We start from the raw sequence: 12,615 nt of genomic DNA on the forward strand, positions 1-12,615 counted from the left end.
AGGCAACTATTTTTTTGAAATTGAATTCGAAATGAAATGACGATTGTTAATGTTCTAGAGATAATTCATCTATAGATTTATGATTTAAATTTGTTTTGCTCACAATCAGATATAACAAGATAGCAAAAATGATGAAAGGTACAGTATTTGTAATAATATATTTGAAAAAGTTTAAAATTTTTCGAATATTTCATTGCGGTACGGGAAGTTCCAGCAATTTGCCTTAAGGCACGATGCCATACACAACTAGTTTTCAATTTAGTTCGTCAGTAGTGTCCCTTTTTTATATTTCTTAGTTTACTCGTCATTAGAGTTCCCTTTCTTTAGATTTTCCGTTTACTCGTCAGAAGAATCCCTTTTTATTTATTCTTAATTTTGCTACGTAGAATCTTTTTTCCATAATTTTTTAGTTTTTTCGACAGTAGAGTCTCTTTCTATTTAACTCTTTAGTTTGCTCATCAGTAGAGTCCCTTTTTTATTAATTTTTAATTTGCTTTCCCTAGAGTCTCTATTTAATTAATTTTTCGTTTCATTGTCAGTAGAGTCCCTTTGACTATAATTTTTAGTTTGCTCGTCAGTAGAGTCCCTTTCTATTTAATTCCAAGATTGCTCGTCAGTAGAGTCTTTTCGTTCGTTAATTTTTAGTTTGCTCGTCAGTAGAGTCCCTATTTTAATTATTATTTTGCTTGTCAGTAGAGTTCATTTTACTTCTTTTTAATTTTGCTCGTCAGTAGAGTCCCTCTTCTATTTATTTTCAGTTAGCTCGTCAGTAGAGTTTCTTTCCCAATAATTTTTAATTTTGCTCATCAGTAGAGTCCCTTTCACTATATTTTTTGAGTTTGCTCGTCCGCATCTTGACAAGAGCCTGAAATAATATCTATTATTATTGACTACGGCTTGCTTATGAATAAATAAATAAAAAAAATAAACATAGTCCTTTTTACTATATTTTTCAAGTTGCTTGTTGGTAGAAGCCCTCTTCCATTAATTTTTAATTTACTCGTCAGTAGAGTCTTTTCTTCTTATAATTAAAATATTTATAATTTAGTATTAACTCAAATATCATATAACTAACAAACAGTCTTAAATCAACATTCAAAGCAATAACATCTAACATATCATCTATAAGTCTTAATATTTCATTCAAATATACAATAGTTAAACACTTATCATTATCTTTTAATCGGTCTGATGTAGCCACTATGTATATATCTGGTCGTTCAAAAAATATAAATAAAGTGTAAGTGTTTTTAATAGAGTTCGGCAGCATCTCGATGGATCACGAACTGCTATACATTTTTAATCTATGTTTTCACAACATATGTTTGGTCCATTTGAACCGAATTGTCAAATAGTGAACAGTTTCTTTAAATTTAATGAGGCAATTCTCTTATAACAGAGTTTATAACATGGCGTTGTCATAGCAACGCTATCTTATGCTTGTTCTTGGCAGTGAATATTATGAAAATGTATATCCAAATTATTCTCGTCAATAGAATTATTATATATATAGTCTATATTATATTATATATATAGTCTATATTATATTATATTATATATAGTCTTATTATATTTTATTTTATTTTATTTCCAGTTTTAGGTGCAACAATCACCTCAGATTCGATAGTCGTCCCATCTAACGATTGCACCAAACCGATGATGTACCACCAACCGAGTGGTCCCCAGATGACAACCATTATGGCTTACGGAGACACAAACCAGCATTTACCACAAGGAACTGCAACTATAGCATACACACAAATTCCTGGAGTGGCTTATGGGCCACCTGGCAGCCTTGCAGTGGTACATGGTGGTACTTTGAGACGTGGTCAAAACATGGTAAGTGGTAAATGTCCAATTAACACTAACATCCTCCTTGGGTAAATTTACGTGCTACAATTGGTAGCGCCATCTATGATATTCCTTGAGAACTAAACTTTTGGAGCCGTGTTCACCACCTATTTATGCTTGTTAATCTATGTGTACTACTACTAACATCTTCAGTTTCTTTCTAACACTCATATCATCTCTCTCTCCACCAGTCTATGATGCCATCTGTAGTCCCGAATCTGCTCCACAACGCTCCACAAATGCACATGCTACCTTCAGACATCACCATGATGTCACCCGGCGACGTGTCGACCCTTCAAAGGCAACCCCCGGGTCAACATTTCTACTACGGCTGACATCCGGTCGCGGATATCTGCCAGAACTATCCTGCTGCGGCGGATATTTGTCAGCAGTATCCGCCACAGCAACAACAGATGGCGACAATGACAATGAGAAATATGCAGCAGCAGGCTGCTCCAAGTAGAGCGGAGGCGATGTGCGCAGGGGGGAGGACTTATTGTTTCTAGTACTATTTTGTCGCGGAGGCGACCAATGGGGGACAGGAGAGGGTTTCGGTATCACGTGACAGTGTGAGTTGGGAGAATGCGGTTGGTAATCGATACATATCGGATACAAGTGACGGGGTGCAGGACTTGGATGCAGGTGATGTGGTTGTTGGTGTGGAAGACGACTGTCCAGGGGTAATAAAGGATAGTAAAGCTAGTGTTAGTGGTTCTAATCGGTTTTTTGGTATACGTGTACTTCCGAGTGATGTTGGAACTGGTGTAAATAAAACTTTGGTACCCAAAAGTGTAGGCCAAGACGTTTTGAAACCACCAGTTGATGACTATAATAAATTAAATGCTGAAACTAATCCAGAAGTTTTGGATGAACCTTCAAATTCTGATACGACAATTGGTGACCTGCAGTTATAAGTTTGCACCAGAAGAATGCCAAAGACTTTTTAACTTCCCGTAGGGTAGTTCTAGCAATGGGCTGAAAATCAAAAATGAAAATTTTTACATTTCTCGACGTTTTGAAGGTTTCTGAACATTTTACTGGCATACTTCAGAAAAAATGGGCCGAAAATCGAAACTGAAAATTTTTACATTTCTCGTCGTTTTGAAGGTTTCTGAACATTTTACTGGCATACCTCAGAAACTAAGGGTGTGTGTGTGAGGATACAATTTTTCGTCCACGTTTTCGGGCTCACGGATCAACCGATTGGAATGATTTATTTACCATTCGATTCCTATTGATAGGGAGATGTGCTTATTAGTTTTTGGCGAAGGCAGGTACAGCCGTTACGGAGATACGCGGCAAAGAGTGCAGAAAATACAAATCGAGTTTTTGAGAGAACTGAGCATCCGATTTGAATGATCTAAAAAACATTCGATTTGTAATGATTGGGAGAAGAGGTGATTAGTTTTTGGTAAAGGCAGGTCCAGTCGTTACGGAGATACAGCGCTAAATGTGTAGCTAAAAGAATAAATGCAGAGCCAAATCCATAAAATCTACCATGACATTGAAGTAACTAAAGCAAGGGATAAAAAACTTTTTGCAGAAACTGCATTATTGGTAGTCCTTTTTACTCTTTCATTTCAAGATCATTTCTACCATTTACCATGCCCAATGCAAATTCAAGAAGAAAATAATGTTCTAGCTCCAGTTGACAAAAAATTTGACCTAAAATCTTTTGAAAATACAAAAAATCCATTTTTTGACCAGTAACTGGTAATTGTAAAACTTGGTACAAAAGCAGGTTGATTCATTAAAAGTTTTTTTTTGAATTTTAGACCATTACTGCCATTTACCTTTTACAATCCAAATTAGGAAGAAAATAATGTTTTAGCACCAGAAAACTAAAAATTTGATCAAAAATCTCTTGCAAAAAACACAGGTTGATCAAAATAATCAATTTCTTTACCAATAATTCTATAGAGAAATGACTGTTCTCCTGGTAGATAATTTTTATATCAAATTGTTGTGCTCTAAATCATAAGAAACACGTTTGAAATTATAAAAACGTGACTGTTCTCCTGGCAGATGGTCGTTTGAAAAAACTGCTGTATAAAAACACATTTTTCATTACATTGAGGATGTGACTGTTCTCCTGGTAGATCATTCAGATATCATAAGAATTATTCTTGCAAACGTTTAGAACAATTAAATATATAACAAAATAATTCTTTATATGTGCCTGTTCTCCTGGTAACTCATTTTTACATCAACTCGATGTGCTCTAAATCGTGCAACAAGTTTGAAATATAAAAAAAAAACATGACTGTTCTCCTGGTAGTTTGATATGGTAATTTGAAAAGATTACAATGGTGAAATAACATTAAATTAAAAAGTTCTGACTACTGTATAAAAAACATGTATTATTACATTGAGAATGTGACTGTTCTCCTGGTAGATCATTCTAAACATCATAAGAATTATTAGTGTAACCGGCTAGAACGATCAAAAATAGTTTTTGATATGTGACTGTTCTCCTAGTAACCAAGTGATAACTCAAAAGGACAAGAACCGTCATTTTTCTGGAACTACTCCAAATTGGATTGCTTTAAATGATGCAACTGGTAGGAGCTAAGGACCAATAAGGATAATGGAATCATTTTCCTTGATATCGTGACAACTTTGTATAAAAATGATTGATATATGTGACTGTTCTCCTAGTAACTTGGCAATCATTCGAAACGATAAAAATCGCCATTGCCCTGTAACGACCTTAAATTGGACTACGAAATTAATTTATAATATGACTGTTCTCTTGGTAACCTGATGGATCTAAATGATAACAATGATCGTTCTAGAGAGATGACTTCCAATGGTTGATATTCTTTTTATAAATTTTTTAAAAAATTATAAATTTGTGACTGCTTTCCTGGTAGCCAGATCATTCGAAACGACATTTTTCTGAAACAAAAATAATCTGATAATAAATTCTTAGAAAATTGATAGATTTGTGACTGCTCCCTTGTAGCCTTATCATTAAAATCGACAAGAACCATTATTTTCTTTAAACGGCCTCAAATTGGTTGTAATGTAAATTGATTGTAATGTGACTGTTCTCCTGTTAACCTGATGATTCTGAACAATAACAATGATCCTCTTCGATTTTAAATTCTTAAGAAATTGATGGATTTGTGACTGCTCTCCTGGTCTTTTTAAGCAAATTTTTTGGAATGTCTAATGCTTCAAAATTTTACTAGTTTTTTTCTGGTGAAAGTTTTGTTGCCATTAGAAGTTGCTGCTATTATTATACCAAGTTGAGGATAAGTATTTGCTGAAGATATAAACGTGGGACTAATTTATAGATCGATTAATAATAATGTTAAAACTTTTACTAAACAAATTAGTGGTGCACAGGTGTCGACAAAAACAATTGAACCGATCGCCAACTAATTTTAACCAAGTGATGTATTTGTATATAATATCATTATAAGTTCAAAGTGTATTTAAAAAAAAATCAAATATAATCCCGCCCTTGATTAATAATAATGTTAAAACTTTTACTAAACAAATTAGTGGTGCACAGGTGTCGACAAAAACAATTGAACCGATCGCCAACTAATTTTAACCAAGTGATGTATTTGTATATAATATCATTATAAGTTCAAAGTGTATTTAAAAAAAAATCAAAATATAATCCGCCCTTGTTAACCAAAAACTTTAATTTCAAGACATTAAATATAATGATCCAGTGAAAGTATATATTCTAATTACTTATAATAATAATAATATTAATAACAACTATGCCAAATGTATGTACATTTTAATCAAACACATTTATAACGATACTGCACAATTTTTTTATTTCAAATATATATAATATATATTGTACTTAATATTAAAACTTGCATTTATATGTTTGTTAATATGCAATATTTATTACAAGCCAAAGATTACGATTTGGTGAATTTTTGGAAACTTGGGGTAGAATTAGAATTAAGTTAGAAATGTTTTTGTGACCTAAAATTTGAAATTGGTTTAAGAAATATTTAGTAATTTTATATTATGAATGTTTTTATTATATAAGGGCTGTCGAGCACAAAAATATGCAACTTTTTAAGAAAATTGGTTTCATGTTTCAGACTTGAGAAGAAATACCAATATCAGGAATTTTGGAAATTTAAGTTATATTTTTGAAATCTTGATTTTGAGCATAAAACGACTAGAATTTGGTTTGTATTAAAACCAAAAAGTTTTGCTAGTGGTTCTAGAAACAAAGAGAAACTGTACAAAATTATCTTACAATTAGAACAAAGAAGTTTTGATCAAAGTTTGAACCAGATTTTTAACTTACCGTAAGGTAAGTTATTATAATCGTCCAAGAATCGGAATTGTAAATTTTGCACATTATCACGTTTCAGGATTTCTGAACTTTCTGGTTTTGAACAGAAAAACTGTATATATGTGTATGTTTTTTTTCGTCCACGTTTTCGAGCGCACCGAATGGTTGAAGAAAATATTCGATTCCTATTGATAGCGAGATGTGCTGATTAGTTTTTGCAAAGGCAGGTCCAGAAGTTTTGGAGATACACGTGCAAAATTTATTTAGTTTTACCAAAACAACTATAATAACAAGCAACAATCGGATCAAATATGATTTTTAACAAAAAGGACTCTACAGACGAGCAAAATATATATGTGAATAGAAAGAAAGAAAAGGACTCTACTGATAATCAAACTTAATGTTCGATTTTTAACAAAAAGACTCTACTGACGAGCAAACTTTATATTTGGTTTTTAACAAAAAAACTATTTATTAGATGTACAACTTTGCCGCCGCCGATGGTATACAAATTGCTTTGTAACAAAGGCGAAAGCAAAGTTGTATATCAAATAGGCATTTTAGAGCATACCGAGTTGCTTTAGGGCTTTGTGATGTTCGACAATATTATTGATTATTTAATTTTCTTTAATTTTGCTGAATATATCATTTATTTCAAACGAATAATTTAGAAGTTACAGGCAATAAAGCAATAATATGCTCCAAGTATACTGAATTCCAAACCAAGATTTAACAGTACATTCTATGAAAGAAATATAACAAAGTCAACGTTTGTATGGAAACTAGTATACTTTTGTAAAACGTTAAAAAAACTGTTTTAAAGCACTTTATGCGTAAAAATTAAGTATACAACTTTGCTGCAGCCGTTTTTGCAATATAAAGTGTTTATAATAATGGCGGAAGCAAAGTTGTACACCTAATATGCATTTTAGAACATACCGAGTTGCTGTATAGCTTGGTGATGTTTAGCAATATTGTAGATCATTCAATTTTCTTTAATTTTGCCAAATACATCATTCATATAAAACAAACGGTTTAGAAGTTACAAGCAATAAAGCAAAAATATCCATCAAGTATACTGAGTTCCAAACCAAGATATCACTGAACATACTATGAAAGAAATCTGTGACAAAGTCAACGTTTGTATGGAAACCAGTATACTATTGTAAACCGTTAAAAAACTATTTTAAAGTACTTTTTATGCATAAATATTAAGTGTACAACTTTGCTGCCGCCGTTTTTGCAGTATAAAGTGTTTATAATAAAGGCGGAAGCAAAGTTGTAGAGTAAATATACATTTTAGAGCATACCAAGTTGCTGTAGAGCTTGGTGATGTTTAGCAATATTATAGATCATCCAATTTTCTTTAATTTTGCCTAATGCATCGTTCATATTAAACAAACGGTTTAGAAGTTACAAGCGACGAAACAAAAAAATACACTAGTACATGCCTTCGTAATCTGATTGTATGTTGCGTTTCAAATGCTATTTTAAAGTACACCGAGTTGCTCTAGGGCATTGCACCCTTAGAAGCTTTTATAGACAGGTTAATTTTGAACAAATTTCCCGCAAACTTCATTCAAATCAAACGAATGCTTTAGAAGTTACAAGCGACTAAACGAAAAAATACACTTACACACGTCTGGGGTATAAAATCAATTGTTACGATTGTGACTGAACCTATATCGGCGAAATTAGACAAAATTTAATAAAATTGTTTTTTTTAAACAAGTTTTGATTCTGTTGACATACTCTTCGACAGCCCTGAATTTTCCCAAATTCTTGACCCAAGTTTCCATCTGCAAAAAACTTGTACATATTAAAATTTAAGCCAAAAAATTATTAATAATTAAATTAATAACAAAATTAATTTAATTATTAATACATTTTACGTTCTGTATATATATTATATAACAAAATTTTTATATTATATGTAATATAATACTCCGAGAACTTTATTAATAAGTATAAATAAATAAATATAAATATAAATAAATTAATAAATAAATAGAGATTACTATGAGTAATAATAAACTGTTGATTGATCATATTCTAAAGAACGATTTTGTTAATTTAATAATAATAATATTAATTTGATAAAATTTTAATTGATATTGAATTTATAAATGAATGTATATGAAGGGTTATGTTTTATAGTTTTATTTTTTGCGGAAAAGTTTTATTAGTAATTTATTAAGATGTAATAAAAACGATAAAGAATTTGTAATGAATAAAAATATATGTAATTGCATTGTTATATAAAGTAATGGTTTTATTAATATGTTAATTCAATATTATTAATTTTTAATCTTTTTTTTTAATTTTTTTTTTTCTAGAAAAAAACAGATTGACCCTAAGAAGACCTAAATTGAACTTGATGGGTTTAGAATGTCTCATATATGTCTTGATTGGTAAAATTTTTATTATCGATTTTATTTTAATTATTTTGTTAATCCAATTTTGATTTTTATGGTTATTTATTTTTAGATTAATTATATATTAGCAAAGATTATCCTTAAGATTACTATATTTATTCTCAGGATGTCCCATTAGGTTAAACTAGGTATGACTAATTTTATTATTATTTTTATTACTATTTTTTAAATATGCTTTCATTTTTTTGTATTTTTTCATTTGAATATAGGTATATTTCAGCACAGATTAACCCATAGACGTCCCATATTCATCTTCATGGGTGCACTATGTCCCAGACTTGTCCCATAAATGTCCCACTCTTGTACCAGTGGTTTAAAAATCAGGTAACATGATTTTTATTTTTTATTGTTATTATTATTTACATAAGCTGTTGCTAATTTATGTGTCAAACGATTCAGTATGACTTGAAACGTCGAGAAAACATTGAATTATTAAATTTAAATTCCAAACGAATTTGTTACAAACAGTAAATGCAAGGTTTGAAAATATGTTAGAAATCGGTTCGATTTTGTGCTAGAAACGCTCTTGTGGTTTAGTAGATGTCACTGCTAATTAAGAAGTAATTAATTATCGGTTAATAAACTTGCAAATTTTATAATTTGAATAAAAATTTGCAAATTTATGAAAAAAAATGAAGAATGTTCCAAAATTTTAATTAAAGTTTGATGGAATATTTTTAAAAAACTTTAGATTTAAAATTTGTTTAACAAAATTTACAATTTATAAGAATTTGATTAAAATTTATTAAAAAATATTAAAATTTTTCTAAAATTTATCCGAAGCCGTTTCTTCATTAAGTTTTAATTAATAACATTTGAACCATGAAATCCATGAAATTTTCACCTAAAAATTCTTTTTTGTCATATTTAAATAAAAAATCTTGGAAAAAATTTAATATTTTTTTAACAAATTTGCGAACTTTTAATCAAATGATAAAATTGACTTTTACAAAGCACTATATACGTAAATATTAAGTGTACAACTTTGATGCCGCCGTTTTTGCAATATAAAGTGTTTATAATAAAGGCGGAAGCAAAGTTGTACATTTCAAATGCGTTTTAGAGCATACCGAATTGTTGTAGAGCATTATGATGTTTGACAATATTGTTGATTACTTAATTTTCTATAAATTTGCTGATTACATCATTTATTTTGAGCGAACGGTTTAGAAGTTACAAGCGATAAAGCAAAAATGTACACCAAATATACTAAATTCCAAACCAAGATGTTACCGTCATTATTATGAAAGAAATTTTTGACAATGTCAACATTTGTATGAAACTTAGTATATTTTTAAAACCATTGAAAACTCTTAAAAAAACTACTTTAAAGCGTAAATATCAAGTGTACAACTTTGCTGACGCCGTTTTTGCAATATAAAGTCCTTACAATAATGGCGGAAGCAAAGTTGTACATTACATAAGCGTTTTAGAGCATACTGAGTTGCTGTAGAACTTCATAATATTCGGCAATATTGTAGATTATTTAATTTTCTATAAATTTGCCTCAAGCATCATTCATGTCAAACAAATGGTTTAGAAGTTACAAGCGATTAAGCAAAAATATGCACTATGTATACTAGGGTGGTCCTTAAAATGGTCTTTTTCGAATTTCCTTGCTCTCAGGGGCTCAAATGGTTCCAAATAGATAAAAAACAATTCTCTGAAAGTTTTAGCTCTTAATATTAACATTTAGATAGAGCGCAATTCAATCAAAGTTTTGTATGGAAATAGCATGGAAAAATTTTCAAAAATTTTAAAAATGTTTTTTAGATGTAACTTAGCGAACAAATGAATTAATAAAACTCATTTATTTGTCGCTAAGTTACACCTAAAACATGTTTTTTTAATTTTCAAATTTTTTTTCATGCTCTTTTCATACAAACTTTGATTGAATTGCGCTCTATCTAAACGTTAATATTAAGAGCTAAAACTTTCAGAGAATTGTTTTTTATCTATTTGGAACCATTTGAGCCCCTGGGAGCAAGGAAATTCGAAAATGACCATTTTAAGGACCACCCTAATGTATACTGAATTCCAGACCAAGATGTCACCGTACATACTATGAAAAAATTCTTTGATAAAGCTGTCATTTGTATGGAATTTAGTATACTTTTAAAACCATTGAAAACTCTTAAAAAACTACTTAAAAGCGTAAATATTAAGTGTACAACTTTGCTATCGCCGGTTTTGCAATATAAAGTCCTCAAAATAATGGCGGAAGCAAAGTTGTACATTATATATTATGCAAATTTTAATCAAATTCTTAAAAATTGTAAATTTCTCTTAAACAAATTTTTAATCTAAAGTTTTTTAAAAATATTCCATCAAATTTCAACTAAAATAATGGAAAATTGTTCATTTTTTTTCATAAATTTGCAAGTTTTCATTCAAATTATAAAATTGTTATCCAAATTTTTTACTCCTTCAAATTTAATAAAAATTTTGAAAATTCTTTCGTCAAACTTTGGATAAAATTTCAGGAGATTTTTAAATTTACAAATTATTTATAAATTTACAAATTTTCAATCAAACGATAAATTTGTTAATTTTTTCAACATCCTAACAAAATTTTAAATTTTTTTGAAGAATTATTGAATAAAAAAATATGCTATTATCGTTTTTTAACTAAAATTTTTATTTTTTTTTTAATTTTTTGCATTAGTTTGTATAATTTTAAGCAAATGCTGTCGAAATTAATTTTTTTGATGTTTTAACTTGTCCTTCACAAAAAAAAAATAGTTTTTTGATAACTATGTCAATTTGTCAAACAAACAATAAAGTTGTCATTCAAAAATACTAAACTAGATTTTTTTAGTTTTGTTTTTACTAAACTAGTTTTTATATATTACCCAAACCGGAAACTTTTTCTACTACAAAATAAAATTATAACTTTCACGGATATAAACCACATTTTTTACAAATTTTTGGAGTAGATTTCCACATATTTTTTTGACACAAATAAATTTTTTTTTATCAAGTAACCACTAAAAATTTTTTGTTTCATTTCAAAACCGAGCGGATGGTTTTTGAAAAAATGTCATGAACATTTTAGCGCAAAATTCAAAATTATATTAGTTAATTATTTAACTCCAAAAAAAATTCTCAACAAGTTTAACTAATCTCATGTATCAATTTAATTTTAGGGCAAAAAATAAATAAAACACAATAATGGCTCTGCCTCCGACCAAATCAACCGGGTAAGTGAAAATTTTATTTTTGATAATTTTTTGTAGACAATTTTGTTCTGAGGGTTGAAAAGGTTTAGATGTGGAATTATAGATAATTTTATTAGCTTTTTAATGATGTATAATAGTTAGTAGGTATTTAAGTGAATTATATTAAAATAAATATAAATGCAAATAAAAACGTGGTTAAAGCTAAAACAATATGGCGTCTTGCAAAGATTTTAATGCCAAAGTTTAACGAATTTTTTTAATATAATTTTGTTCTAGGAGTATCAAAGTTTTATACACAGATTTATAGACAATTCAATTAGTTTTCAAATGATATATAATAGTTAGTATGTGTTTGAGTAAATTATTATAAAATAAATTTAAATGCAAACAAAAGCCTTGTTGAAGCTAAAACAATATGGGCGCCTTACGAAGATTTTAATGGTCAAGTTTGACGAATTATTTTTATATAATTTTGTTCTAAAAGTTACAAAGTTTTATATACAGATTTATTGACAATTTAATTAGCTTTCCAATGACATATAAAAATTTAAAGGTGTTAAAGTAAATTATTTTAAAATAAATATAAATGCAAGCAAAAGCGTTATTGAAGCTAAAACAATATGGGCGCCTTGCAAATATTTTAATGTCAAAGTTTAAGAAATTATTTTTATATAATTTTGCTCTAAAAGTTGCAAAGTTTTATATACAGATTTATAGACAATTTAATTAGTTTTCTAGTGATTTATAATATCTATGATATGTTTAAGTAAATTATTTTAATATAAATATAAATCAAATCTAAGCGTTGTTGAATCTAAAACAATATGGGCCCTTTACAAAGATTTTAATGCCAAAGTTTAAGGAATTATTATTA

General features: G+C 29.0%; 2 protein-coding genes across 2 annotated transcripts in view; both read left to right on the forward strand.

Annotated features, from left to right (window-relative positions):
• The first annotated feature begins 1,614 nt into the window (after positions 1-1,614).
• On the forward strand, positions 1,615-2,646 carry LOC113378435. Its single transcript, XM_026618966.1, has 2 exons — positions 1,615-1,839; positions 2,043-2,646. The coding sequence occupies exons 1-2, from the start codon at positions 1,657-1,659 to the stop codon at positions 2,184-2,186; spliced, it is 327 nt and encodes a 108-aa protein (XP_026474751.1). The 5' UTR covers positions 1,615-1,656; the 3' UTR covers positions 2,187-2,646.
• A 9,087-nt stretch (positions 2,647-11,733) lies between these two features.
• Positions 11,734-12,615, forward strand: part of LOC113378516 (nascent polypeptide-associated complex subunit alpha, muscle-specific form-like) — a 109,500-nt gene continuing 108,618 nt past the window's right edge. Inside the window, exon 1 of the mRNA XM_026619058.1 lies at positions 11,734-11,762. Within this exon, the coding sequence (XP_026474843.1) occupies positions 11,734-11,762 (29 nt within the window). The remainder of the gene's footprint in view (positions 11,763-12,615) is intronic.

This window comes from Ctenocephalides felis, unplaced genomic scaffold (assembly GCF_003426905.1).
Source record: "Ctenocephalides felis isolate EL2017-DRISC unplaced genomic scaffold, ASM342690v1 CF-g0.4_SCAFFOLD_01886, whole genome shotgun sequence".
Taxonomy (NCBI): domain Eukaryota; kingdom Metazoa; phylum Arthropoda; class Insecta; order Siphonaptera; family Pulicidae; genus Ctenocephalides; species Ctenocephalides felis.

Coding starts and splice junctions, on each gene's coding strand:
- LOC113378435 (XM_026618966.1), top strand. CDS start 1,657: ATGATGTACCACCAACCGAGTGGTCCCCAGATGACAACCATTATGGCT. Junction 1,840..2,042: donor TGAGACGTGGTCAAAACATG/GTAAGTGGTAAA, acceptor TCTCTCCACCAG/TCTATGATGCCATCTGTAGT.